The sequence below is a fragment of the Phaethon aethereus genome (genome assembly GCF_964289735.1).
Source record: "Phaethon aethereus genome assembly, chromosome: 3".
Taxonomy (NCBI): Eukaryota; Metazoa; Chordata; class Aves; order Phaethontiformes; family Phaethontidae; genus Phaethon; species Phaethon aethereus.
This window is the reverse complement of record NC_138576.1, coordinates 104,669,058-104,682,302: the sequence shown is the minus strand read 5'-3', so window position 1 is coordinate 104,682,302 and position 13,245 is coordinate 104,669,058. Positions and strand designations below refer to the sequence as shown.

Genomic DNA, 13,245 nt, shown 5'->3' with positions numbered 1-13,245 from the left:
TCCTCACAAACCCCAGTCAGCACGAGGGCAGCCCATCTCTTCCAAGAACTCGAGGGAGACTGCTACAGGCAAAAATAAGCATCATGCAATTTCCCTCTTTGCAGCATTTACACCACTACCTGAAGTCTGCCAGGCAGATGTCTATTCTAGACCACAGTGAACATTTCTGCCTCTCACAAATGTAGCCAACAGGAATGGGCTGCGTGCTCCTCCCTTGAGATCTAGTCCTTGGCAGATGTTGATATTTCCTTATTAATTGACTGTTAATTGACTCAAAATTTTTGCAATGTTTTCAGGAGCCCACCTGGATTACCTCTCTTACTTTCAGCAGTAAGGGAAGGCCCATAGAGGAGTTGGGTTTGCCTCTTTAAGGATGCTTTCTGTTTAAAATGGCAGTGTCTGCAGATATCTTGCAGGAACCATGAATGCCTTTTGCTCACAGATTTTTCACCTATATTTTTCATATATAGATTTAGAAAAATCATCAAAATTTTTAGCATACCCCAAACTGGAGGATCTCACCAGCTGCCACCCATCACACTGGAGTCAATTCAGGAGACAAACATGCTTAGGAGGAGAGATTGCACATTACATTCACAAGAAAAACTCCTACAAACTTCAGTAAAATTTGTACTAGGGAGATCCTCCAGCACATTTTCCACAAACTTCTCCTTCCCCAGGCCCCTGTACTTGCATGAGGTCCATAAAATCTCTGTCCCCCAAGTTTTTCTAAGGCTTCCAGCAGTTTCATTCTTCCCAATGAAGTCAAGAGATCAGTGAAAAGAACCAACAGGAGTAAAAGGAGATAAAACAGCAGAGCAGCTACTGCTCTCATGAATCTTCTCAAAACCAGTTTGTTTTAATGGCAAAAGCACTTTTACCACATGCTAAACATAGCACCATATCTGTAACATTCTCCCTTTGAGCAAGAGAGAAGCAGATGTTCAAATGCCTTCTGCAGTTTATTGTCTGGAAATGGTATGAGCCCGTTTTTCTTTACAGCCCCATCAGGGTACCTTAATAACATGGTGTATTGAAACAGTATTATTTTCTGTCCCACCCCTTCGCTGTTGTTTGGTTGCATCATCCCCACACGACTGCTTCTTACTGCACTCTTTTTATTGCAGTTGATCACTCATTGTATCTGCAGTCACTGAATGTCTCTCCATCTTCACAGAGCAGCTTGAGAGCTGTTAATTTCTCAAAGCCCGCAGAACCTTTCCAGACATCAGATTTTGCTTCAAGTCATAGGTCCCACTTAACTGGAGAGAACAGGACAATACTGCACCTATCTTCACCCTCTCCAGATACTCTGTTGACGGCCAAAGATATTTGTTCCTCATTGTGGTTCGCCCCTGCATCCTAGCAGCTTGCAGAGGGCTTATTGCTCCTTGTAAAGTCGGTAATAAAAGCTTGTTAGCATTGAAGTCACAGTTATAACTAGATATCCAGAAACACATGTTTTTTCCTAAAGCTCTTACATGATCTAAGCTTGGAAGTTTTAAAGAATGGCTATTTCAGTTAAAGGTACCAGGTTTTATCAGACTGGTTTTACCAACAAAAGCTGTAACACAGGTTTTGCCAGCATAATGCTGTATGAAAAAAGGAAACCAGCCCTGTCAGTGTCTGAAACACTCGTGTTGCATGCATACACACATATGATCGATCAGCAGAGCTGAACTCCACAGGGTGTCCTTTACCTACCTAGGACAAAAGGTAAAGCCTAGGTGAAAGACACCATCCTGCGTCAGGATACCTGTATGCTCTAATAGCAAAGCACTCCTACGGTGGATAGGAGTGCTCCTACACCTGTAAATCTGGATTTTATGCGAATACAGCAAACTCAGGCAAGGTTAGACAGAGACACATTTTCAGATACAGTTTGCCAGTACAACAGGAACACCACACACAGTTTGCAGGATTGCATCTCTACCACCTGACTCACACAGCTACACCAACAAAAATCTAACGTTTTTCAAAAGGGTTATCTGTAGTCTAGACAAATCCACAGGGTGTCTGGCAGTCTAGAAACAAGTTGGTAGCTAACAGTGACTTCTGCTTAAAAGAGATTGTAAATACTGAACTATAGCAAGCCTGTGTCCCTTAATGTTATGAGTTCCTATAGATAATTTATGCTCTTCTTCCTAAGCACAGCCAGGCATTTTTATTTTCTCATGCATCACACCAATGCTGACAGTAAATCTCTGTAATATCTAGCCCTCTCTCCATAATAGAAAAACCTCATTAATATGCCCCAGCTGATTTAGGACACTTTCACATGAATTTATGAATATTCAATTTCCATCTAGTGCTCAGCTTCTTTGTGTCTGGCTGCTGGTCTCTTGAAGAGAGGCTGCCAACGGTCTCATAATACTTTCATTAGCTTTAAACCCTCATATTATGAAATAAGCAATATGTTTAATATCAGTAAGTCACACCTCTGGGAAGAGCCTCAACTTCCAAGAGCCGGTGGCAATTGGGAGGTGCTCTGCGTCTTGCTCGATCAACTTGCAAATACAAGCTTTGTCTTCCAGCAAGTGATGCATTTCATGCTACAAAAACTTGCTCAGAGCAGCGCTTGTCGCCTCAGCACAAGATGCCTGTTGTCACCACACTGGAAGCAGATTTCTTGCAAAGCAGAAAACACCTCTCAGGAAAAAAAAAAAACACCAAACCAAACTTGCAGTTGTGGGTGATTTTTCAGCTCTGATGAAAATTGGCCTAGCAGCAGCAGAACAAATCACCAAAGACAACTGCAAGAGAAGATATCCTCAGCTGGTATGAACAGCCACGCACCCCAGATGAAGGAAAGGAAAGCCTATAGGGACACCTCAACATTACAGGGTAATCAATGTGCTATTCCCCTTCTCAAAGTGGAGAAACCAAGACAAGACAAGTGCTTGAGCCCCACTGAAGTACGACAGGATCTAGGCAGCTAAGCGTGCTCCTAACAGCTCTACTCCTCCTAGCACTCCCATCCATCAGGTCAAGAGGCAAAGCAGCACAGGTCTCAGGATTTAACACTGTGCAAGTCCAGTGTACACCAGGTGCAGGTAACTGTGCCTGGCAAGCTGGTAGCAGCTGCCCCGAGGGGTTGGGCCACTTCCAGGGGCACTCTCCTTAACTCTGCAGAAGTCCTGCCATCACATACCAAGTCACTCACAGAAGTCCTAACAGCAACAGGACAAGGACAGAAGTCAGGCACAAGTCCCCAGGAAAACACTAAGGCAGGTAAATAGAGGAAATGGCACCATTTAGGAGATTATCCAAAGCCACAGGTGCATCTCCAGCTGTGAGTACTATATTGATACCCTTCCAGAGAAGAGTACTGTCCTCGTAAGCCAGGCTTTCAGCCAGCCCAGGAGGACACGGACCTTTGAAGTGTTGAGTGCTGAGTACAATTCATTTTCATTCTCCACTTCCTTGAAAAAAGTAATGGGACAAATTTAAAAATGAGTGACCAGCCTGAAAATTGGTTTAAGCTTCTGTAAACCCATCTATCATTCAAGGGACAAGATTTCTTTTAAACTAGTTCCACTGGTGCAGTGAACATTCCATTGAGAAAGGAAGTGGGAAAGATTGCTGTCAGCAAGATGAAAACCTGAAGTGCAAAGCTGGGATGGGAACTGGAATTTACAGTGATGGACCATTAGATTAATGACAGACAGCTGGGGAGAGCTTGAGACAGGCCAGTCTACAGGAGTAATTATATTCTGCTTATCTAATTTTCACCCTAAAATAAAAGCATAATGTTGTCAACATCACTTCCCGTCCTAACCTGCTAATTTACTGGGTCCTATTAAAAAGAGCTGCCCCAAGTATGATACAGTTCTTACATGCAAGGGATGCTGGCTCTCTGCTGCCAGGCTCCCTGCTCACATGTTGGTACTTGTACAACTCTGCCAACCAGCACCAGTCCACCACGTGGGAGGAACGGCAAGATGAGTGGCAATGGGAGAAGCAAGGCCATGACTTAAACAGTTTGTTGTGATCCCCCAGGGGAAAGGGCTGCACCTGTGACGACATCAAAATCCCTGCAGCGTTTTGCACACTTGATCTCTTCCTACCATCAGCAAAGGGCATTACAGCGCAACCAGAATATCAGGATTTATATAGTTTCCATAAAAGCAACCCTGCCCTCCCACCCCAACACCAACAAGTGAGAACTGAGAGTTTTCCCAACCCTGTGCATTCAGCTTCAGCCTGCAGCTCCCACATGGCTGCTGAGCAAGACCAGCCCTTCCACTCGGTTCTCAATGGGTCCATTTACCACCGGTCAGCAAGTTGGGACCCTCCCTTGTAGAGGCAGCGACATACACCATTTTGGCCCTGCCAGAGAAGCCAGCCCTCCCATACCATAGTGCTACAGTGCTTCATGCCAGCTGATCACCTTGGGCATTTATGTGGGACAAGGGCACTAGACCACTTCCAGAGACACTTACCCACTTAGAGGTCTGGTTTTTCTGATCTCGAAGAACTGTGTTCCTGTGTGATTGTATCTGAATTTTGTCTGTTAAAGGAAAGTAAAATGAACAGTCAAACAATAAAATAACAATGCTCAAAAGGTGAATTTCAGTTCTGATTTCCTGTTGAAACATAAACAGCAGTAAAAGCCATTGACTCTGAGGTGAAACCCTGGCATGTGAAATAAAGCAAAATTTTTTGCTTGTCTGTTCATATGACATATTAACCAGCATTAGGTGGAGATTCAGGCAGAAAGGTTGGTTGTCTAAAACAACACTTAAGTTTGGCATTTGAGGGTTCTGAATTCCCTTCTCCTCTAGGTCCCACTCACTCTTAGGTTACAAGTTTGGAAAAAAGTCTTCCATTTTGGCCAGAGAAAGCTTTTATAGGCTACCCAAACCAATCAGTATCATTCATTGTTTGAAAGAACTTACTTCCTTAAGTTTTTAACTTAGTCAGCTGCATAGCTCACATGACCTGTTAACCAAAAGCACAGCACGTGCATCCATTTACAACCAGGAAATATAAATCATTCTCCAAAACACACAATGCACTTAAAATGAAAATAACCAGCTAAGTGCAACTCAAGAACTTAATTAAAGACTATAAGCATAGGAGAAAAGTTCATCCACAAAGGATGCCAGAGACAGTCACCCATCAACCAAACATCAGCACCACTTGCAAGCCACCATGCAGCAGCATGAAAAGCAGCCTCTTCCCTGCTCCTTGAGCATAGCTGTTCAAGCAGTAATGCAGTAAAACAGATCAGGAAAATGATCTGCCCAGTAAAACAAAAAAACCCCCACCCAGTAACAACAACAATTAAAAAAAAAAAAACCACACCATCCACTTACTTTTTCTAGATTATTTTTCCAGCTGAATCTGTTCCCTGGTCTAGTTCCCAACAGCCACAAGAACATTGAAGCCAGCAAAATTGTGGTGGTGATACCAGGGCAGAAACAGGTGACCCCATGGAGACAAAGGGTACCTTGCAAGACATACCAAGCACAGCTGCTGGCTGTATGACCATGGTCTAAATAAAGACTCCAGCTTGCACCAGGATGCTCTGAACTGGCTTCAGTTAGAGTTCAGAGTTCTCCGGAAACAAGGCTTTGCTTCCCTCCTGCCTTCAAAACCTAATTCATGAGGCCCTTTCAGAGTGCTCTCAACAAAGCACACAGCCTTCTTTTAACCCTCAAAGAAAGCCCAGATCCTGCTCCCCAGCACACTTCGAAGCTTTTCTGTACACAGATCCATGCCTAAGGCCTGCTCCTGCTATGTAGCAGCATGCCACATTTCAAGACCTCTGGGGAGTGGAGCAGCAGGGCGAGTAATATAATTTTGAGTTGTGTGACATGGTCTCCTCTGCAGCACAGTCCACTGAGCAGCAAGCCTCTCGTCCTGCCCAAGTGGCCGACATGCAGCAGAGAAATGTGCCATCCCCCTGCAGAGCAGGCTGGACCCAGCCTCCCTCCCCACGGCAGCTGCTGTGGCTCCAACCCCTGCTGCCGCCTTGATCCCAACCACTGCTCCCCAGCAGGCTAACCATGCCTGCTATTTTTGGATGCTCTTCCAGCTGCCACCCATATCCTTTCTTAATCCTTACCAGGACTTTACATTCCTTCCTCATCCCCACTGCTTCCCCCACACACACGCGCACATAAACACACAAAAAAGGAGAGTTTTGAAAAAAGGAAAACAGAGAGAAGAGCAGCATCTGCGCCAGCAATCATCTCCTCCAACGTTATCTGTCAGCAATGGAAACAGTGAGGTATTAGGCATGGGGCAGTGATAGGGAGGCTGGATAGATGTGTACATCTCTGATAAACCCCCCAGGCAAGGTGGGACAGCTGGAGGGGGGGGGATTCATTTGGTCAGCTCCTGTGCCACAGACAGGCTTGCCCACCTTGGGGTCAGGACAGCTGCTTGTGTCCCCCACCCCAACGACAAGCACTCCCTGCAAGCTGAGCACATAGGCAGTCCTCAGGGGGCCCACAGGGGCTGCCAGGGCAGATGGAGAAAGGGTTTGCCACAACACCAGCTCTCCCTTAGTCACTTTACAGCAAGATGCCATATTATGTCTCCAGACATCACAATCCGATCATAACATCCTCAGAAATCTACTTCAAAATAAGCATTTCTACTCCCACCAACATCACTTCAGTTAAATTCTTCAGTATCATTTAACATTAATTACACCTCCCAGAGGATTACTGCGACAAGCTCAGTGCTGCAGGTTCTATCACAAACCCTTATAGCGTCCTTTTACCCGTGAAGGATCCCAAGGCCTCACAACCAGCTAGTGCTCTGGTGAACCCCCTGTTAATTCACACCGGGCACAAGCTAGCCTTCTCTCCAGAGATGCGTGCTAGAGAAGGATACTGCAGCATCTTCATGTAGGTCTGTATTGCCTGGAGCCATTCTGGGATCGACATGGAGAGCTTGTAGTTTGGCACTGGTGGCACTGAGGGCTGGACACACACACAAAAAAAAAAAAAGATAAAGAGGTTAGACAGTTACTGCTCCCTGGAGAGCGGATAAGTGATTTACTTGGGCAGCAGCATGCGCTTATTGCAACCCAACACAGCGGCACAGATGGCTTGAACCCCACGTGAACCCAAGCATCGGGCAAAGTCATCCTGCTGACAACAGGGGCTGCCTGTGCACCAGAGCCATCCTGGGTAGGCGAGGGCAGGCTCCTGCCACAGCAGGCTGCTCATCCCAGCCACCACCGTCCCTCAAACACTGCCCTATGTGGGCAGGCAGTCCAGCACAGAAGTCCAACACTTCCCATTTTACCCCTCTACCACAGGGCAGTTTGGATGGGCAGAGTCCCAGCACTGGCTCTGCTATCCTCCCTCAAGAAGCCATTTCCAAGTCTAATTTTTGGTTTCCTCTACCATGAGACAAAGATAAAAGGGAGACAAGGATCAGAGACTGCATAATTTCCCACCTGCTGCAGCACACTTGCTGGGCAGGGAGAGCGGGGTACCTACAAGACCACCTGGGACCCAGATATTTTATGATATTATGACACTTAAAGATATAGACTGGCACCGTAATGGGATTTTTCCAAAATCCCTTAAGACATCTGCTGTGCCTAAGCACTGTAAGAAGCCAGGACGTCAATCCATATTTAATCCCCACAGCTACGTGGCTCCTGAGCCTGTAACCACGCAGGGAAGGGGCAGGGCCTTGTCCCAAGGCCCCTTATTTTAGGGGCAAGGCTGCAAAATACAGGGTCAGCATGTGTTAAAACAGGCAGCCTGGCTAAAAAAGTTAGTACAATTCTCAGAAACATAATCGAGGAAACAGTTTAAATATTAATGCAGACCCAAATTCAGGAACCAGCAACTTGGGCAGCCCTGATGAAAGGTGCAAAGGAAAGCATGTGGTGTCTGCAGGCCCGTGACATTGTTACGATAGTTTGAAGATTATAAAGCGAAATACCACTGCTCTAAAGACACTTCGGGTCAGCAATTACAGATGAGAAAAGCAAGAGCAGGTGGTACAGAGCCACCTCTGCCACACAGACTTCCCTCTCCAGTTCCCACCTCCACTACGATGGAGGGATTGTCTGTTTGCTTTCAGAGAGCAAGCACCGATCAAGATGACTAAAACCCAGCATTTACTACATGTAGCTAGTTACTACAGTCAAACAGTACATACACCCCAGAGAAGGGCAAAAACCCAAAAGAGAGACTGCTACATCACTGGCACACAGAAACGTATTTTAAGTGGCAAGACGACAGACGGCCAGGCCTTCAGCACGCTGCCGCGATCCCCAGCGCCACACGAGAGGCGGCTGCGCACACACGGGTTTTCTCTCCAGACAAGTGGGAGTTACGAGCAAGGTTCATTAATGTTTCTTAATCACAATTTCCAGACCTAACCTCTGATTAGAGGCAATTTTTCGGTTTCACAAGTTCCTTCTGCCCCCATCCCCTTTGGTCCGGGCGACTTACTCGCCTATGCCTCCTGGCACTAAGGCAGGCCAGGACTCAACGCACCAGACGGGGCTCAAGCTTCAGGAGCAGCAAGGGGTTGAATGAGGGAATTAAGGCAGGCCTGTCAAATCCTTCCAGGTACAGTAATTCCTGCTCTGATGTAAACACTCCATTTCTTCAAACACGAAGAAACTCCAGATGCACACATTGCACATACACAACACGCCAAGGCAATGGGAGTCCCAGCCAGCAAGAGGCCTGGCTGCTGCACAGCAGCTAGGGGAACAGCACCCCTTTCCCAGCCCTCCATAAAATGGAGGGCCCTGCCCTTGCCCAGCTGTGGGGTGGGACAGTATCCCATAGGGACCACACCAGTGTGAAAGGACGCAGCCCTTGCTGTAACCGCAGCAGCCACTCTCACCATGGTGGGTTTGGACCTCCAGGCAAGGTGCTTCCTTCTCCAAGCAGAGGATGATAGTGTCAGCCCCCAGGGCGTGCTCAGGTAAAGAGAACCAGGGTTTTCCCAATGGGTGACACATATGCCATCACCTGTCTGCTAAAGTTACCTCAGCATGCCTGCTGAGCCAGGAGGCCCAAGCCCCTCTAGATCTCAGGAAACAAAGAAGTGGCTGTCGGTCTTCCCCCATGAAGGATGGTGCACTGCTCCCCTCTTTCCAGTCCAGGACGGGCAGTACATGGCACCATGCTACCAGCCAGGCCAGGTGGTGGAGAGCCACCCACCACTCCTGCTCCCATGCCCTCCAAACGAAACCAGTTTTTTCCCCTCCAAATTCCTGCCCCAGCTGGAGGAGCACCGATCCTGGGCACCCAGCCAGCACAGAGCAGAAGCCAGCGAAGGAAAGTGCAAGGTTGTTGTGGTTGAGGCGGCAGCCCTCCAGCCACCGGTGCACTTCCCAGCGCAGCAGCCAGGAGCCGGCGAGGGTTTGTAGCGGGAGGCCAGAGCCGCCAAGGGGAAACGCAGACACAGCACTACACACCATGAATTTATAAGGCAAGTGAAAATCAGAGACCAGGCAGATGAAAGGCCTTGACCCCTTATCAGTATTTCTAAGCCGTGGCAGCTCCAGAGACAGCAGAGCTGCTGCAGTGCAAAACCTTGTGGCAGAGCTGGAGACCATCATCCTGTGGCTGGAAACACTGTAGTCTCAGTTCACCACAGACTTCCTGTGTGAAACTCATCTCACCCAACTCCACTGTGACTCATTTAATGAGCAGAAAGTCATTTTCTGCTAGCTTCACCCTGCAAGTACGCTGTTACTTAGCACCAGTGAAGCAGACAGGCTAGATCCCTCAAAGCTGGCGAGAGGTTCAATTCATTAAAATCTAAAAGTATCTCCAAGATCACTGGCCACATAAAGGTTTGCAGAGTCCTTCCAGACCAGTAGCCCACACCCTACCCAAAACTCAAGAGGTGGAGGGTGAAACCAAGGGACCTCTTAGGTTCTGAAACTGCCCCCCTTGCAGACAGGCAGCTTTTCATGAGGACCCTTCCTCCCAGGACAGATGCAGCCCTACACCCCTGCAGTCTGCATTTGTTCCAGTAAGGACAACCTCACCAATACAGTAAGAAGCTACTTACTGCCCTGCATGTATGATTGCTGAGACTAATACCAAGATGATTAGAGCAATCAAGTGGAGCTTCTTGCAGAGGGGATGAAAACTCTCTCCCATCACCAGGGATTAAGAACAGATCAGATGTAAAAATGGAGCAGTTGCACACACCACTCACTCGGCCTCCACCAACTACCAATGCAAGCGGATTACAAGCAATCTTCTCACAGGCACAAGTTTCCCTCGTTACTCCCAACCAGCACTAGCCGGTCTTTTGCAAGGTGCCACATACTCTGCAGCACAAGCCAAGTAAAAAAAGCTGTACCATCATTTAAGGAACAACTATCCTCTCACATTCCTACTCTGACACAGAAATTACCATCACAACTTCAGCAACCCACCACCACTTTGTAACAAACCAACCTGCTCCTAACCTTCATTTGCTCACCTGAGCTGTGTTGGCCTTAATAAGGACCAGATGGTCCTCAACCTACCCTCTGATCCCAGAGGTCACAGACTTAGCCACCAAGAGCTAGTTGTCACAGGGGGACACCAGGCCCTTCTGCCCTTGAAGAAGTTAACGACTGCAACAGGGAGTTTGCTGCCAGACAGTGCTGGAGGAATGCACTACAACCCTTACAGCACTCTCCACTGATCAGCAACTAGTAACTAACATCAAATGATTTAGCCAAGCAGCTTTCAAAACATTTTTCCTCCTACCCAGCTTTAGCATGTGCCACACTGAGTTCTTTTGGCACTGAGGAAGAAGCCATGGGCGATGCTCTCTGGGGCACTCCAGCAGGCAGCATGCCAGCATACTGGAGCCACTGGCACGTTTCTCACCAGATGCTTTGTCAGTCACTATGGGCATCACCAGTAAAAGTCACATGCTTTGGAGCTAGGAAACAAATCAAGTCCAGCGAATGCTTTGCCATCTTAACACCAAACAGATCTGCAGGTCGTTTAGATTAGTGCAAGCTGGCCACACTGCTGAGCCAAGAAGTTCTGCCCTCCCCCTGCCCCTTCATTTCTACCTCAAGTGCCTGTGCAAGTATTAGATGAACCCCATCAGAGAACCACAAACCAACCCAGCAAAACTAGATTATTCTTTAGCTGGATCTGCTCTCCCACCCAAACAAAGGCTGGTGCCAGCATGAGGGAAGCAGAGGAATGGAGAGAACAGGGATTGCCCCTTTTGTACTTATGCTGAACTAAACACTGCAGAAGAGAAATGATAAAAGGCCTTTTCAGTTTGCATCTTGCTTGACAAGTGCCTTCGCAAGATGACCCTACTCAATACACCTTCAACCTGTTCGTGCACAGAATTTTTCCTTTCTGCCCCACATAAAGAGCAAGCATACCTATCACTGCCAACCAGGACTGTGACAACGCCAGCCCAACCATCTCACCCCAGCATGCAGAGGGGTATGAATCAACACCGACTTCAGCGGTCAGCTCAGATGAATGCTGCTTGGTGGGAGGAGCGAATCAAGCTCCAAGTCTGCCAAAGCTGACAGCGTTAAAGACACTGTGATCAGTAATGCAGCGCAGTGGTGAGAAGCCTTGGAACATCAGCAGACAACAATATTTTATGTGCTGGCTGGAGGAAAAAGAAAAGATTCAGGTCAGGCAGAGCTGTTTGGAGCTTGTACCAAGGAACTTACAAGACAAAAGTGTTCAGAATCTTTCCAGGTACTGGAAATGAAGTGTCCGAGTTTTGAATCCTTTATTACATTCCAGGAACAAGGCTGTGTTTTAGGAAATGCCTATGTTCCAAAAAGCTGAGCAAAATGTGCTTTAAATTGCACAAAATGCTTCACCCAGTCCCTGAAGATTTCTTTAATTCTTGTTTTCCGCTTTTTTCCTCCCCAGATTAAAAAAAAAAAAAAAGTATTCCTACTTCTGTCCCGAAACACCCACTCCAGCCCATCAGCAGGCCCTGGCACACAGCCCCAGGCCCCGTTTTGCGTACTTTTAAGCAGCAGACGCTCCAGCCTTCCCCTGGCAGGGGCCGAGCGCACCCTCGGCGCTGAGCCGTGACGCCCTCCTGCCCAGCCCCGGCACCTCCCCGTCCCCTCGACGCCCGCCAACCTCGGCGGCCGCAGGACGCCTGGCCCGCGGGCTCTGCGGCACCCTCTCCTTTTGTGAGAGGGGCGGACGGGCCTTCGCCTTACCCGGGCCAGGCGGGCGGCGCTCCGGATGGCCGCCGCCACGGCGCCGCCGTCGGGGTGCACCCGCTCCACGTGCCCCCACATCCGCTCCCAGGTCTGCCCGTCTATGGGGAAGCCGCTCTTGTTCACCAGGAAGAGCGACCCGCCGTCCCGCTGCTCCTCCTCCTCCGAGCCGCCGCCGCTCCCGCCGCCGCCCGCCGCCCGCGGCTGGGCGCTCCGCGACCGGCCCCCCGCCTTGCCGACAGCAGCACGGCGGGCGCTCCCGGGGCCGCCGCTGCCTGCCGCCGCCGCGCCCGTCATGGCCCCGCGGCCATGCCCGAACCCAGGCGTCGCCGCCCAGGCCCTCCCTCTCTCTCTCTCTCTATATATATATCTATATGTAATATACGTGTATGTGTCTTACGTGCGCGCGGAGGAGGCTGGGCGCGAGGACGGCCCCCTCCCTTAGCGGCAGGCGCCCGCCCGCCCCGCGGCACAGCAGCTGTCTCGGCCCGGGCGCCCCGGCCCGGCCGTGCTGGGGGCGCGCCCCGCGCCGCGCGCCATGCCGCCGCGTTACCACGCTACCGGCCGCCCGCCCGCCCTCGGCGCGCTTCTATTGGCGGCCGCAACAAAGAGGGGCGGGGCTCAGGGGACGGGACGAGCCGTGACTGGCGGAGACGCTGATAGGAGGCGCCCCCTGCCGAGCAGCGCGGGTCACCGGAGCCAGGCGGCGCCCGCAGCCGGTTGGCGTGGGGCTGCGGGGCGCGGCCCACGCTGCGTGAGGGGCGCCTGAAGAGCAAACCTTTCACCGAAGGGAGCTGGGCTGCTCCGTTCTTCCTAACAGAGATGGAAAATTCATTGTTAACCATCGAGTGCTACGGTGATGGCAGCGAGATCCACAGCTTGAAGGCAAGGGCTGCTAAGAAAGTCTACAGGGCTCTTCTGAGCGGTGGGCTGCCACACAGACTGCCGGAGGGCCGAGTGCGTGGTCCATGACTCGGACGGAGCACAGCGTTACTGAGGGGTACACACAGCAGCGATGTCCTGCCTCAATCCCCTGCAGCAGTCAGAGCTACCTGCTTCACCCGTCTGCACGCACTGCTATGGCCACA

General features: G+C 49.7%; 1 protein-coding gene across 1 annotated transcript in view; it reads right to left on the bottom strand.

Moving 5' to 3' along the window:
* The window catches only part of VASH2 (vasohibin 2), a 34,190-nt gene extending 21,512 nt beyond the window's left edge, over positions 1-12,678 (bottom strand). Inside the window, exons 1-3 of the mRNA XM_081997669.1 lie at positions 12,158-12,678; positions 6,847-6,935; positions 4,443-4,499 (exon numbers count right to left, since the gene is read on the bottom strand). Coding sequence (XP_081853795.1) covers positions 4,443-4,499; positions 6,847-6,935; positions 12,158-12,454 — 443 coding nt within the window. The 5' untranslated portion in view covers positions 12,455-12,678. The remainder of the gene's footprint in view (positions 1-4,442; positions 4,500-6,846; positions 6,936-12,157) is intronic.
* Positions 12,679-13,245: the final 567 nt, after the last annotated feature.